The sequence below is a fragment of the Rhamphochromis sp. 'chilingali' genome (assembly GCF_963969265.1).
Source record: "Rhamphochromis sp. 'chilingali' genome assembly, chromosome: 21".
NCBI classification, from domain to species: Eukaryota; Metazoa; Chordata; class Actinopteri; order Cichliformes; family Cichlidae; genus Rhamphochromis; species Rhamphochromis sp. 'chilingali'.
Genome location: NC_137949.1, coordinates 2,233,941 through 2,250,128, shown reverse-complemented (window position 1 = coordinate 2,250,128; position 16,188 = coordinate 2,233,941). Strand labels below are relative to the sequence as shown.

The following is a 16,188-nucleotide window of genomic DNA, read 5'->3' as shown; positions in this document are numbered from 1 at the left end:
ATTTAAATACAGCACATAAAGTCTATTGTGATGGTAAACACACATGCTGACTTACCTCTACTGGCATGTTGGACAGCACGTTGTAATTAACATCATGAGTTATTGAGATGGTGTAGGTGGCTTTCTTGTTAGGTTCATCAAAACAGGGAAAAGACTTGCGGGCATCCGTTGGCTCATGATCCGTAGCTGCAATCTTTCTGGTGTTCAAATCGGGGACAGATTATTGGAAAATGTAACTTTATTATTGGAGATTGTTTGAAACCAAATGTTCTACAATCTTTTTCAGCAAATTTTACTTTGAAAACTAATAATATGTGACAATTTAAACTAAAGAGTTAAGTTTAGAACAGTCATATTTGATTAATAACATCTTTCAGTTATTTTGTTCAGTTAGTTCTATACAAGCTAATGAAAACAAAAGTACCAGATGCCAATCCCAGCAGTACTAGGAGACTACAGGGGTTTTCCATTTAAAGTAGGACGCATAACCAAAACGTACATCTGTTTAAATCCCACATAATGTAGTGACTCTGAAGAAGTAAAGACCAAATAGCTGGTGAATTATAAAAAGTCTTCTATTGATAGTTTTTACCTTTTTTTTAAATATTTAAGCCACGTTACAGTCTACAATCTACCTCAATAAAATATGTCATAGAACAAAATGACCTGGACCTCTTTAGTGTAGAAATTCCATCAAAGAAGGAGCTCAGCTACATAAGAAATACAAGTAAAGTCATCAGTAAATATGTATGTAAAGTGAAATATGATAGGATGACTAGACTAAGTCTAAAATGATGTTTTGGTATACAGTGGTAAAGATATTCTGTATCTGTTCTTGTGATAGCAAATCTGAAACAGATGTCAGAGAAAGTTTTCAGCTCCATGTCCAATGAGTGATGCAGAGGGCAGGATCCATTAATTATCCACATCCACTGACCACAGCCGCAGTCATGTGGACGATATCTGTGTTGCTTAAGGATCCAGGAAAGAAACAGTTAGTAGAAGACTTGCTGTTCCTCCTGAGCCACAACCAACGACTCTGGTTTTTATCCAAGATAAAACCAGATAACACCAATTTTTACAACCATCATAAACCTGCTCTTGGTTGCTTCTCAGAAGACAAGTTTTACACAAAATATTACTCAATAATTAGTTTTCATTCTTAGCGGAACTTGTTTTATTCCAACATTTCAACATTTGCAACTTATGAACTATTGCATAGAATGTCCACAGTTATTTAACACCTATTAATACCTCCAGAAAAGACTGTAAGGCGACTCTGAATTTTCTTGAAAGATGCAACTATTTCATATGTCTTATGCCTTCTTGCTCTGTTCTTTTCTAATTCTTGATTAATAAAGATGTTTGTGTATGTTTGTGACAGAACTGAATCACATGACTTACTTGGTGATTCCATTCTCCATGTAGGTAACTCTGTAGAATCCCACCAAAGAGCCATTGAGCCAACCCTGGAAGTCTAGACTGAGGGTGTATACCTCCCCTGTGTCCAGGACAGGCAGCTCCTCTGTGGCCTCCACCACCACATACTGCTGAGCTTTGTATTCAAAGCAGCTTTTCACTGCCACTTCCCTCTGTCCTCCTTGGCTACTCAGCACCTTCAACCTTGGCAAGGTACTGACAAATGTCTCCCTGATGTGGAGCCAGAGATGACGGGTGGGCTTGGTTACTTCAAGCTGGATATCAACAGTGCCTGTGTAGGTGTCATCCTCTAAGTTCGGCTCCAGGTGCAGATTGTAGTGGACGGGATTCACATAGTCAGGTAAGCGGAAATTCCTCCAGTCCCCACTGGAGTCAGTGGAAGGCAGGCAGGGCCCTCTGCCAGGTGAAGGGGGCTGGGTAGGCCCCGCTGTGGGGGCTGGTGTGGTGGTGGCAGCAGGAGTGGTGTTGTTTGATCGAGAGAGACCCACCCCGAGGCCCACTGCCAAACAGCACAACACCACTGTTATGCAGATGATGACTGCATGCTTGCGTCGAATAAAGTAACGCTTCTCTGGCTTCTCCATGTTCAAGCTGTCAACCATGGTAACTCCCAAAATGAAAAGTCCACCTGACAAAAAAAATCCCAAAAAACAAAACACAGCTTTCTAAAGGTAAAGTGTTTAGCTGACCAGAGGTCAGAGCTGCAGGCTTTGGCTGCTGAATTAGCTGTGTGAACTGAATCAAGGCTTGCCTCTGTGGTGCTGAGGGGTGGAGAGAAAAATGAGAAGTGAAGAGTATCAATCTTTCAGACGGCCAGAAATCGGAAGGATTTAATCTGTCCTTTGAGCTTTCAGCACACCTCCTGTTAAACATCTACAATCTTCCTGTAAATCAGCAGCTAAAGTTCTTTTTTTATCAACTATGCTAAGCTGCAAAACTGAACGTGTTGTTCTCACGTGAAACTAAACAATACACATGACGCCTACATCTAACATGTGAACCACTGTGCATGTCAAAGTGTTGTCTGGTTTGAATTTGAAGCATCAGAGTCAAATTTCAAAGCGGCTTCAGCGCAGCACAGTCTGTCTTCTTACAGTGCACACACTGCAGAAACACTCTATGATCTGGACATGAGTCAGCATGTGGTCTTTGGTCAAAACAGTGATTGCAACAGAGACGTATGTGAAGCCAAAACAATGGTTTTATTGAACTGAGCCACGGTAGAATTTCCACAAATATTCTTCCCCTGCTCAGTTCTGTGAACTCTGGAAAAGACATTACTGAAATATCAATTTCTATCATTTCTGTCCACACAGATGATGTTTTGACTGGAAAACTAATCACGGTGTAGAATTTTCATTGAAATCAACTACAGCTAAGTCTAGGATATGTAAGGGTGTTCATGCACAAATTCCTAATATTAGGAACACACCCAGAGAAATACCCAGTACAAAGTGTGCACTGGAACTACAGTAAGTGTTACGTTTGTTTGTTATAGTTTGTAGTATATAGTACTATAGTTTATAGTGGTAGTAGATAGACATTTTGAAGTGGGCAGTTGTCCATTCACACACACACACACAAATCTGGTAGGCTGAATAGCCTCAACCAATGTGTCTTTTGGAAAGTAAAAACTTACAAATACTTGCTGTATTTGCTGTACTTAAGTAGAAATTTCAGGTATCTGTGCTTTACTTGAGTATTTATTTTTCTAGCAACTTTACTTTTACTCCCTCCATCTTTACACAAATATCCGTACTTTCTGCTTCTTACATGTTGAAAGCAGGCTAGTTATTTTAGGTTCAACAGTATCATCCATAGTGTTTATACTCAGGGGTTGAAGTGGGTCGGAAGGAGAGCAGGTGTCCGTCTTCTATAGCTACCTCTATAGAAGAGGAGGGAGTATGAACTGAGTTTTCTATTTAGTGTTTCTATCACTTTAAGAGAGTTAACTTCACTCAGAGATCAGGAGAAAGATAAAGACAGGACCGGAGAGGAAGAAGAGCGGTTAGATTTAAAGTGATGTTTGATAAACCGCTAATTTAAAGCTTACATGCGATGTCATTATTGGATTTCATATTGTGAAACATCCTGCTAAACTTTATCTTATTCAAATGTTGCATGAAAGTACCGTGTAGTTTTATACTGGGCAGTAAAAAAAGTTGCTTCATTACTGCAACTTTTACTGGACGAGTTTTTAACCTGTGTTTCTACTTAAGTAAAGAAAGTCTCTACTTTCTCTGGTCTTTTGATTATGTATTTCATGACCTTCCAAAACCTCCCATAGGTGACTTCAGTGAGCACTTGTGATCTTTGTGAAAGCATGTACTTATTATATTTATGTAAGTGTTTTATAGAAGGTGTTGACACCAGGACGTTATGTAGTAAGTTTTGTTTCTACTGTAGTTAAAGTGTAAAAAAACGTTTAACAAACAGCTCATGTGACAGTGAGCATTTTGTGGATTTATTGGCCCTGTTATATCATACAGATAAGACAGTCGTAAATGTAATGGCTCCCTTATCCTTGAACTGTGCATAGGATCTGCATAAGAGACAACAATCACTGTCACTCAAAATTTTAATCACCGTCTAAAGTCATGATTCTTTCATGACGTTTATGAGACGCCATGAACCTTTTGTGTGTCTTATTTTTCACAGACATAAATCTGTTGGGCTCAGGTACAGCATGTTTTACCATGACCCTCACCAGGATTATCACAATGAGCTTATAGTGCAGACAGTGAAGTAAAAGGTGTGATATGGAGCTGCATGAGTGAAGAAGGCTGAGAGAGATTAGATTAAAATGCTTCAGTGGGTGGCTGTTGATGCACTGTACAGGTACAGGCTGACGCCATGATTGCCAGTCATCAATACAATAATAAGCATACTGCCAAAATGACAACATGGTTTCTGATGATGAGAACAGCTAAACTGATGGCTACAAGTCTGTCGCCTGACTCGTGTTCAAAGGAAACCTGTGCTGCATTTTACAGCAAAACATAGAGATACTTTGGTAAAAAACACAAAAGCCTGTCTCAAGGTTTTTGACGCTAGAAGTCAACATAGAGTTCTCTCTGTCTTCTTCCACATGTTCAGGTTCTAATGCATTTGTTGCCGACACCAGCACAAACAGGCCTGACTGTGAAGAGCAGTCAGGGCCTCCTGGCAGCCCTATGAGACCGGAGATTGGCTGTATGCAGTCTTCTCCAAGTTCTCTGGGTAGAGACCCATTGGCCATATAGTCCTGCAAACTTTGACTGCGACTCTGTAGAAGACTGCCTATGGTTCCTAAGTGCTGACAGGGTAAAGAAAACATGGTGGGAGCCCACTTTCCAGCCCTTCTCTGGCATGCCCCATCATGCTGCATCTTGGTTTTGAAGCATGCCAGGTTGAATTCGCCCCATGACATGCTCCATGCTCACATATGCTGCTAATCTGGTACAAATCAGGCACCTGGTTGTCAGCGCCTGGGGTACCAAAAGCTCAAAACAAGAGTCAATAGCAGAATAAGGTGTTTGACACTGCAGGGAAGCTTTGTGAAGTTTTTGATGGGTGCATCCCACAAACTTAACTCTGCTGCTCAACTCACAAATGCATTTTCCTTATAAATGTGGCACCATTTAAAGGGAATAAACGGGCTTTTCACCTGTATAAGATTTATTGCCAAGAACACAAACAGGCACATTTTGAAATTTGAACTGAATAAAACTTTTTTTCACAAACATGCAGACTGCATCACAGAAACAACACGCACATTTTTGTCTTATGTTTTTATTTAGCGAGTAATTCACATTAACTGCTGCAACACTAGAGCTTTAACAAACAGTAACGTTTATTTCCTTTATTTTCCCACCGCCATGACCTCCGCTCTGTAACAAACACTGAGAAACTTCAGCAACAGTAAATCAAATTACAATGGTCAGGTAGCCACAGACTAGATCTATATCATGTTCCTGTCTCTTTGCATCTGCTGATTTCATTTAGTATTTTCTGACGTGCTCCAAAAAAGTCACGAGGCTTTGAGGTTTCTTGGCCTGGTTACTGGAAAATGGTGTGATACTTGATAGTATCTGATTATCCTTCACTGAGGGGACGTTGGTGATAGCTGACATCTGGTATGGTTTCCTGTACTTTGATGGGGATTTGGAGGAAATCTTTCTGGACTTCTTTGGAAGATGGGGTAGTTTTGTGATTCCCATGACTTTCAGTTTAATCAGGGCTTCAGAAATTCCTGCCATGTTCCGGGCTTGGCAGCGATATTCACCAGCATCCTTGTATGATAACCCGTTCAGGCTGATAATCGACCAGCGGACCCCCACCCGCGGAGATTCCTGCATAACTGGAACAGAGAGAGTTGTACAATCTTAGCTCTCGGCACCCTACATTTAGCTTTTTGCTTTTAACTTAAAAGAGTACCTTACAAAGGAAGTCTTACAGGCCTGGGTACTCCTGAGTCCCTAACAAACCAGAGACCCAAAGAAACTTTGGAGTTACACATTAAAACAAGATGTAGTTAAAAACTTTAGGAATGAGCTTATAAAATCAAAAGTTTCACTTGATTAAAATTTGGCCCATCTCATGTTCAAAATTATTTTCTCATGCACCTCTGGGCTGTTTTCATTGTGCATTCCATCTGTAGCTCTCTCAATGGAAGTCCTGTTCTGGGTGCTTGCACTTGTGCTTCTGTGATGGATGAGTGGTGAGTAAGAAAATATTATGTCTGTGTGGCCAAAGTCTCCTGTACTTCTGATGCAGTCGATCCGGCTCACAATAGCCACATAGCTCAGCTCATTTCTAGTGAATATTCTCTTGCAAGTGCCTCCGAGGGTTACAACAGAGCCCGATCCTGTGAATCTGATCCAACTTTAGCTTTAGAAAATAGGAATTTTTCATATTATTAAAAATGCTTTGCTGTAGCAGAAACCCATCGCCACCAAATAATCATCCATCCATGTTCTTACACAACATGAAGATCATCTCGAACGGGAGATTATTTCAATCACTACTATTGGTAATGCATAACTGTACTCATTGTACATTTCATTGTGTTTCTATATAATATTAATTATCCTGAGTCAATTTGTCACATCTCTGTCACAGAGATTTGTTTAGAAACAAGTTTGTTCCATCCGCTGTTTCTCATCAAAGGAGCCAAACTCACTAAATTGTATTGTGATCACTACTGAACCGCTGTTGTTACTATGGTACAGTTATTTTGTTTGTAGCTTGCTTGTTATGCTGTCGTATAGTATTTTATTGTTTATTTTATAGTTTATAACCTAGAAGTATAAGTTAAGGAAAAGACATTTTGTAATATTTACTTTATGTCTGTTTTTAGTTTTATGGGGGAAAAGATGTCAACCATTGGACTAACAACGAAGTAAAAAGCCCTGAACTTACTTCTGCCTCCAACATTCGTTGAAGTCGTTAGCTGTCAAAGAGTTATGGTAGTCATGTGACTGAACTTATGATAAATCCTGCTGAGGTAAAATAGCATAAACTGCATGAAACATGAAAACTATATTCATATGTGATGGAGTTACTGATAAATCGTGTGAAAGTACAACATAGAAAAGGAGAAAATGAAATGATGTGATTTTAATGAAGTAACCTCCTCCTTAGTTAAAGTAGGTGAAAACTCAGAGAGAGAGAGAGGCTGGACATTGGTTGACTGCATATCAACAATGACTGGAGGGAGAAAGAGAGGGAGGAGGGAGAAGGGGAGAAACTATATAACAACCCCATGCAGACAGAGTAAGTTGTCCTTCCTCTAGTTCTTGTGATGTTCAAGAAACACGGCCTGAACATCTGGCCCTGGGAGTCCACAGATTAAATTAAACAGTACTTTTCACACTAAGGAGATACTAGTGTCAGGCTGATCCATGCTCCAGTCCAATTCTCCTACCCGCATTTCCTTGACCTCAGTGATGTTTTTATTGAAGTCAAGAAAAAGAGGTTAGAAATAGGAGTCGGGAGACAGGGGAGACTTTGAGGCACACCCTCGGGCCAGTCGGAAAGGTGATTGGGGCAGAGAGGAAACATCTGGAAACACAGCTGAAACTCATCAGGAAAGCAAGACGAGAGAAGCAAAACTAAACACAGCGCACCTGAGACCAAAGACTGATAATCTGTGTTTGGACTTTTTTAGCTTTTTCATTTGCTAAAAAAGTCAAAGGATGTAGACTGATGCACTAAGCTAACAAACAAAGAAAAAAACAACACTTACATGTCCAGACATAATCAGTGTTGGTCAAGTTACTTGAAAAAACTAATCAGTAACTAATTACTGATTACTTCCCCCAAAAAAGTAATCCTGTTACTTTACTGATTACTTATTTTCAAAAGTAATTAGTTACTTAGTTACTTTTTAAAAACACGATTTACAACCTGAAGAGCTGATAAAGTGATAGATCTTTCAGCCCAATTCTACTTTTTCTGCATAATCCATCATACAAAATGTAATCAAATGGAAAAGTCTCTTTTTAAAACTTGTTTTATTAGTTTTAATCTTTTAACTTTATGCATCAAGCAAACATTTAATTATCTGCAACATTCTCTGACTGGAAGAAATTAGTTTAACATTTAAACCTATTTTCTGCACATTACAGCACATAAAATAAAATATTTTTTGTGTTTACACTCAATCTTTCAAATAGATGCAAGTAAAACACAGCAGAAAATAAATAAAGTCAAAGACTCAGCGGTCCTGTTGCTCTATTTTCACCTGTAAAGCAGGAGTGGGGTAGGCGGAGGGTTACCCTGGTGCAGGTGTGCCGCGGTCAGTGGAAGAATCCGTGAGTTTCTCTGTGAGTTTCCCATTACGTCGTAGCTACTCGGTGCTTGTTTGGAAGTTTAGGGGTTTTTTTCGCTGTAAAAAGAAGTTTTCTTCCCACGCACAGCGGACACTAATGTTTTTGTCACTTTTTATGGAATCAAACTCAAAGTAAGGTCAGTACTTCCACGCTTTAAACGCTGCACGCTCATACTCTCTCTGCACTCGATATGTAATCCATTGTTGATCTGCACACAGCTGTTGTCACGAACGTCGCACTCGCTTACGTCACTGTCATGAGACATTCTCGCAAAGAAATCACGGTTTTAGTAACGCAGTAACGCAGCGTTCCTACGGGAAAGTAACTGTAATCTAATTACCGATTTTGCAATAGTAATCCCTTACTTTACTTGTTACTTGAAAAAGTAATCGGATTACAGTAACGCGTTACTGTAACGCGTTACTGCCCATCTCTGGTCACCACACCCACGGTGTGTGTGTGCAAGTGTTGGGGTCCGACGTCACAGTGTTTAAAGTATTTCAAAAACTTTATCTGTTTGTCAGTGTCAGTGAGTTTTTGGATGTCTATGTTATGAGACAGGGAGTGCTTTCATGGCTTTCATCTGGGCTCAGGCTAACAGGCTAGTAACATCTTGTAACATGTTTTTTGACTAAATTCATCATGATATCTACTACTCATTACAACTATGAGGAGAGCCAAAAACTACGTAGGTTCAAATATTTGACAAATATGAATTTAAAAAGTCCAAAGACAGAAACTCTGAGTCAGACTATGACAGCTCTGCTCTCAGCTTTATGATAATAATGTACATTGTGCACGTCTTCCTATTAAAACAGGGACTTTGGCTTTTATGAGTTAACTGATCTGCATATCAGGTGATGCTGCAGAGTAAACTCCATTGCTACTTCTACTATTACTTTTGATATTAATTATTAGTGGTAGTAATCATAATATTTCCAGTGCTGTAGTAAAGTAGTGTACAAGATTACTTTCTGCAGTGAATAAATAAAAAAGTAATAAAGGCCATAATATTGACATTTTAAATTCATCAGTAATGATCCACTTAAAATTCCCAATCTTTAAATTTAGTGCATCGCAGTGCTGAGTCTCACATGCATTAATGTCCTCTGACTCCGGTATTAACTGTCAGTTGTTCAAAACTATTGCAACCATGGAGTTAGGGAACCAAGGGATAAGGGTCTTTCCTCCCCACTGCTGTCAGACTCCATAATAAAGACTTTAACTGATCAAGCACACACATCCATACATATGCAATAATACTAAGTGCAATAATCCTTTCTGTCATCGTTGTATTTTTACTCAGTTGTATATAGTATTTGTATTTGTATTCTATTTTTATCTTATTGTATATTTATTTTATTTTATTCTACTGTATATAGTATATTATTTTATTCTATTCTGTACAGCTGTGTACTGTATTTATTCTTATTGTATTCTAATTTTTGCCTCATAACTTTTGCACTGTCCACTTCCTGCTGTGACAAAACAAATTTCCCACGTGTGGGACTAATAAAGGTTATCTTATCTTATCTTATCTTATCTTATCTTAAAAACTGGTCAGAACAATGAAACAGCCTACCTACAGAAACTGAAGTGTTCACTGCACTTCAGTTCTAAATACTTTAAATACCTTCTCCGTTATGGACGCAAATGCAGATACAGTACTTTAAGTAGTAAGACAATCTGAATCACTGTATGAAATAAAAATGTTTATTAGAAGCGACAAAGCACCTGCACTTACAACTCTCCAAAATCCTAGGCAGCTGTTCAGAGTTGTCAAGGTTGTCTTGTTGGCAACAATCTGTACAGAAAAACAAATCACAGCATGACTCAACTAATTCTCAAATGTTAGTGACATTACTTGACACCCGAGCCAGCTTACTTGTGTAGGTTGAAGTTTTAATCCAAGTCAGTGTTGGCGTTGGGTAGCCAGTGGCGTCACAACGTAGGATTACATTGCTGCCCATTGGGGAAATTACCCTGGTGGCCGCAGGCTGGACTGAAGGCCTCATACAGCGGGACAGCTCAGCTTGGGTCTGCAGCAACTCTGACTGACTCAGAGACTTACTGCACATCAGCAACTGGTCCATAAGAACTACAGTACTCCCCAGGGTCATGGACAAAGACATCAGCATGGAGATCTGGCAGTCACACAACCAGGGATTGTCATGGAGACCTGGGTATCCAAGACAGTTTAACTTATTCACATTTAATGTCATTTGTTATTGTTTATTTAACCTTCATTTAACCAGGTTAGTCCTACTGAGATCAAGGGAAACCTGGTCTTCAACCGTGCCCTAGGTTGTACTAAGGGCAATTGGCCCGTTGATCTCAATGCTCTACTAGGAGTGTACAAGCTGAGAAGTTCAACAAGATAGCTGGGAGCAATGTTATTTATCATTTTAAAGGTAAGTAATAGTATTTTAAAATCAATACGGTATTTGATGGGAAGCCAATGCAGGTCAGCGAGGATAGGGGTGATCAATCAAACCTGCCAGTCAAACCTGCCAGTTCCAGTTAAGAGGCGTGCCGCCGCATTTTGAACAAGCTGCAGCCTGCGGAGAAGGGTAGATTGGAGGCCAAAATAGAGAGAGTTACAGTAGTTTAATCTAGAGGTAATAAAGGCATAGATACGTTTCTCAAGATCCTTACAGGGCATGTAAGGCTTGGCCTTGGCAATTTGGTGTAATTGGTAAAAGCCAGATTTAACTACAGCGGAGACTTGTTTATCGAGTTTAAAAGAACTGTCTAAGAGAACACCCAGGTCGCTTGCAGTGTCAGAAAGAAAGGTAGCAAACAGCCCAAGTGAGCCTGTTAGTTGGCCCCTAGGAATATGGCTGTCGAAAAAAACAATTTCCATTTACTTTTCATTTGAAATGAGTGCGTTACTCAATAAGCAATCCTTAACTTCTCTCTTACAATCAAAAATCTGTGTAGTGACGGTAAGACATCCTCAGTCAGATGAAAGTAAATTTGAATATCATCTGCGTAACAGTGAAAGGAAATTTGATATTTTTCAAAGATGCGACCAGTGTTGGGAAGGTTACTTTTAAAATGTATTCCATTACAGATTACAGAATACATGCCCCAAAATGTATTCTGTAACGTATTCCGTTACGTTACTCAATGACAGTAACGTATTCTGAATACTTTGGATTACTTAATATATTATCATGCTTTTTACAACAACGTGAATGTACTATTGCTGTGTGATTTATTACTGTTACTGAAGGTCCGCGACTCCGAACTGTAGTAAAGGGACCTCTGACTAATACGGCGGGGTCCCTGTCGGCTCGTAGCCGAAAAATAGCTTTACTTTGTTGTGTGGGTCAACTTTTCTTGCGACAGACAGAGAGAGGCGTTGAAAGACTGCTCCAACGGAGCTTATTGTTTTCGGAGGAAAACACGAACACGGTGTACAGTCGAGTCTTAATAGCTTACTTACAACTGGGCTCGTCAGGCACTCTTCTTGGCTGCAGTGGTTATTATTATATTTACATGCTTCCAGCTCCCGTTTCTCCTCGATGTCAACTCCAACCTTTCCACTCCCCTTTTTCTCCCTCCTCGCGCTCACAGACACATAACGTGTATGGCAGTCCATTCTTCCTGCAGCACGGACTACACTGCCCATGATGCTACATTCTTTAGAGCTATGCTTGTAGCATTCTGCCTGTTAGCTTAGCACAACAACAACAACAACAACGAAAAGGCGCTCTCTCACCCAGGAAACACACAGTCGCAGAGAGAGAGAGAGAGCGTCGCCCTGTAACCATGGCAACCGTTACGCTGCCACCTGGAACAACAGAACGTAGCTGTCAAACAAAACCCAAACAGTCCTGACCCGCGACAATATGAAACAGGAAAGTACCGCAGTGTAATCCATTTATTTCAACAAAGTAACTGTATTCTGAATACCACCTTTTTAAACGGTAACTGTAACGGAATACAGTTACTCATATTTTGTATTTTAAATACGTAACGGCGGTACATGTATTCCGTTACTCCCCAACACTGGATGCGACCTAGAGGTAACAAATACAAAGAAAACAACATAGGGCCCAACACAGACCCTTGGGGCACACCACAGGAAAAGGGGGCAACAGAGGAAGAGTAACTTCCCATCGTAGCAGCGACGGACCTTTCAGAAAGGTACGTCCAACTTCAGAAAGGTAACCAACTAAGAGCACTACCCTTAATGCCTACCATGTGCTCTAGCCTCGTTAAAAGGATATTGTGGTCCACTAAATCAAACGCTGAGGACAAATCAAATAAAACTAAAACCGCTGAGCGCCCTGAATCAGCAATTAAAAGGTCATTGAAGACTCTCAACAATTCCGTTTCCATACTATGACGTGTTTGAACCCAGACTGGAATTTATCAGTGATGCTATTCACATCTAGATAGGCCTGTAGTTGCAAAAGCACAATTTTCTCTAGAATTTTAGCCAAAAAAGGAAGTTTGGAAATCGGCCTATAGTTTGCAGGGTCATTTTGGTCAAGGCTACTTTTTTTAAGAACAGGTTGTACTACCACATGTAGTATGTTACAAGAGTAAATTTGATGTTGTTCTGACTGTAATTTATTCCAAGCATTTATTGCCAGAAATCTGCATGCTTCCCAATTCAGTCGGTGTTCTGTGGACTACAAATTGCAGAAGATCCATAGATCTGTGATTTTAACTTTCATGTTTTCAACAAGATGTTTCCAAGAGTAGTTTTATAAATATTGAATAATAATGGGACGCTCTTTTTTACTTACAATACTTGAATGACTCCTCTATCTGTACAACTGCCTGTGAGATCATTTGCAAACCACTCAAGTGCTGGTTGAGAAAAAACAATGGTTGATAAGCCAGTATCAAATAAACAACACTGCTTCTTATCAAGAGTTTCGGTTATATCATTTATGACCTTGCGCAGTAGCAGTACAGCAACAGCAGCAGTACTGTGATTTTTTATGGAAACCTGACTAAAAGGAGACAAGATGGCGTTAATGGCCAGAAAATCTTTAACCTTATTACTGACCCGAGATTCAAGCACTTTACCAGAACTGAGAGTTTAGAGATCCATCTATAATTATTTAAATTACTAGGTTCACTTTTCTTTTAATAGAGGAGCAACAATGGCAGATTTGCAATCCGAAATAACTTTATTTGTAACCAAGTAGGTTGAAAATGTGACACAGTGGTCCAATTATAGTTTCAGCTGCTAGTTTTAGGAGAGCTGGTTTTCAAGGATTAAGTTCTTTTAGCCCTCATAACCTCTGTTGTTGTAAAGGGAGTCAAATTAAAAACCTGGGTACTGCTACTGCTTCTTTCAGTCGAATTGTCAGAATTAAATAAAATAAAAAAACAGAAAAAAAATTATTAAAGAAATATACTAGATGGAAAATTAACTAGATTATGACAAGATAATAAAAACTTTATGGCCATCCAGAATTTCTTTGAATTTTTAAGGCACTATGTTGCAGAAAAATATAATTGAAGTAAAAGTACATTTGTTGTGGGCAGTCTATCCTTTCACTGGCACCACGCGTTAGTAAAACTATCCCTTAATGTGCATTTCACTCACTTTTTTGACTTAATGATGACCACAACTAATAGATATCAACTGTACAATAAAAGATTATGTCTTACTATTGCTCCAAAACATACTGTACCCAAAATTCTTCTTTCCACTTGCCCTTCACTTTGTCCTGGAAGAGGAAACCAAAGATCCAGCAGCTCAGCTGGTAATATAGTCAACCTATTGATAGAAAAGGAAAAGAGAACTGAAAACTTGAGCAAATCTGTTGAAGATTTTGTGAAATTGGACCAACCTGTTGCTGGACAGATCCAGATATGTGATGTTAGGAAGGAAGAGAGCAGCATGGGCTGGAAGACTGGACAAACGATTGTTATGTAGACCCAGAGTCTGGAGACGGGGCATGTCTCTGAGTCCCTCCCAGGGAAAGGATGTTAGGAGGTTCCCATCAAGACGGAGCTCTCGCAGGGCTTTCAGGTTGACAAAGCTGCTTGGGTGGATCAGAGTTATTGAGTTATAAGTTAGCCATAAGAACCGCAGCTCTGACAGGTTGTAGAAGGCTGCCCTGGACACCTTGGAGATCGGCGTCTTTTCTAGACGAAGTTTGACCGTGTCAGCTGGGACACTAATGGGAACAGCTGTGATTCCAGGGTCACTGCACTGGACCAACCTGATGAGTTAAAAACAGGAGTAAAGTCTGAATGAATAAATCGTATACAAACAGGCAGATAAAACATTATGATCTGTAGTGACAGTAGGGAACAAGTTAAGGCTTGAGAGGTGGAGGTGTGCACAGGAAGAAGCACGACAAAAAGCAAGTCAAGTGCAAGTGTGAATGAGAGCGAGGTGGAATAGAGGTAATGGACTGGTTCTTATATAGCTCTTTTCTACTCAAAGCACTCATAGCACTCATTCATCCATTCACACCTATTCATTCAAGCACATTTTTCTATGCTTTTTCTATTTAAGTGCTTTCTGTCACGGCACTGGATCGGTGTCCCAGTGTTTGTGTTTTTGGTTTACTGTTCTTTGATTATTGTTATTCGTGGTTTTGATTATCTTTTGTCTTAGGTTCTTCGTGATCGTACTTCTCTCTCCCTCAGTGTATAGTCTCTATCTCCATGTTTTCCCGGTGCCTTTCCTGTGTTCCTCGCTTCATGTCGAGTCACCCTTGTCTCTGTGTTCATTCATCTCCTGTGTCTCCCCTGTCAGTCGTGTCTCCTTGTGAAGTCCGTGTCTTTGTGCCTGTCTTATGTTTCCTGTTTTACTTTGACAGTCTCATGTCCTGTCTTCAGTGTTTTCAGTTTTGCTTCCTCCCCATCTTATTATGTCAGATTAGTCCCAGCTGTGTTTCCCTCCTGTTTCCCATTCTCTCATTATTCCCTGGTGTATTTAAGACCTGGGTTTTCCTCTGTCCATTGTCGTGTCATTATACCTCACATTGCTGTGTGGTCCCCTTCTTGCTCCTGGTAAGTCCTAGTTCTCTGCTTCTGGCTTAGTTTCCTAGTTTTGAGTTCCGTGTTTCTAGTTTCTAGTTTTCTTAGTTCTTTTTTGGAGATCTTGATTCAGCAATAAAGCTGCCTCCCTTGGTTTATTCCTTTGTTTTTGAGTCTTGCATTTGGGTCCTATTCTGCCTGCCACACCACACTAGCCATCACAGAATGATGCAACACTGATCTAGTTAAACTTTTTAGCCCTGTGGCTATGAAATTAGTAACAATGTAACAGACTTAAAGTTAGGTCCGCTCCTAATAAGTCTTTGTTTTCTCCGTCTCTCCCAGTCACAAGACCTTTTAATCAACAGCAATGCTGACTTCTGGACTCAAATCTGCAATAACACTTTCAACTGCATCAAAAACACAAACTTACAACTCATGGCACACTGCACAGGTGACAGATTACACAAAGTACGATTTACTGAATTAAACAAATTTACATTCTACTCTCAAAACACCCCTGATACTTACTTGCATGCCATTTGGCACTGCACCCCAGTTAGACACTTTTAAATTCAAATTATGGATCATCTCGCACATGTATCTTAGGTGACTTAACTATGCAATTGCAAGGTTAATACACTTTTGTTCCATTTACACCTCTAAATATCACCAAGAAGGTCATCCTCGTAAACTGTAAGTAAAAAAACTTTATAACAATAAAGCAATGGAAAAATCTCCTAACAGACTATTTATATCTCTAAAAGCTTGAATTCAGGAGACAGACAGATTAGGCTTAAAACGTTCCTTTTTGTACATAGTCAGAGCCAGAACAGATGACCCTGAATCCTCCTTTAGTTATGCTGCAATAGCCCTAGGCTACTGCCATCTTCCAATGATGCGCTGTTTCTTCCTCACTCACTTTTTTCACTCATTATGTGTTTATACACCAATTTGAATTTAATCATAAGTTATT

The 16,188-nt window shown here is 39.7% G+C and overlaps 2 protein-coding genes across 2 annotated transcripts in view; both read right to left on the bottom strand.

Annotated features, from left to right (window-relative positions):
• Positions 1-2,147, bottom strand: part of enpep (glutamyl aminopeptidase) — a 36,370-nt gene extending 34,223 nt beyond the window's left edge. The window contains exons 1-2 of the mRNA XM_080870959.1: positions 1,405-2,147; positions 56-197 (exon numbers count right to left, since the gene is read on the bottom strand). Coding sequence (XP_080727085.1) covers positions 56-197; positions 1,405-2,042 — 780 coding nt within the window. The 5' untranslated portion in view covers positions 2,043-2,147. The remainder of the gene's footprint in view (positions 1-55; positions 198-1,404) is intronic.
• A 3,273-nt stretch (positions 2,148-5,420) lies between these two features.
• On the bottom strand, positions 5,421-15,754 carry lrit3b (leucine-rich repeat, immunoglobulin-like and transmembrane domains 3b; the record flags this gene model as incomplete). The annotated part of the gene is made up of 6 exons (XM_080871110.1): positions 5,421-5,779; positions 9,997-10,056; positions 10,138-10,396; positions 10,747-10,810; positions 14,072-14,446; positions 15,744-15,754. The coding sequence occupies 6 exons, from the start codon at positions 15,752-15,754 to the stop codon at positions 5,421-5,423; spliced, it is 1,128 nt and encodes a 375-aa protein (XP_080727236.1).
• Positions 15,755-16,188: the final 434 nt, after the last annotated feature.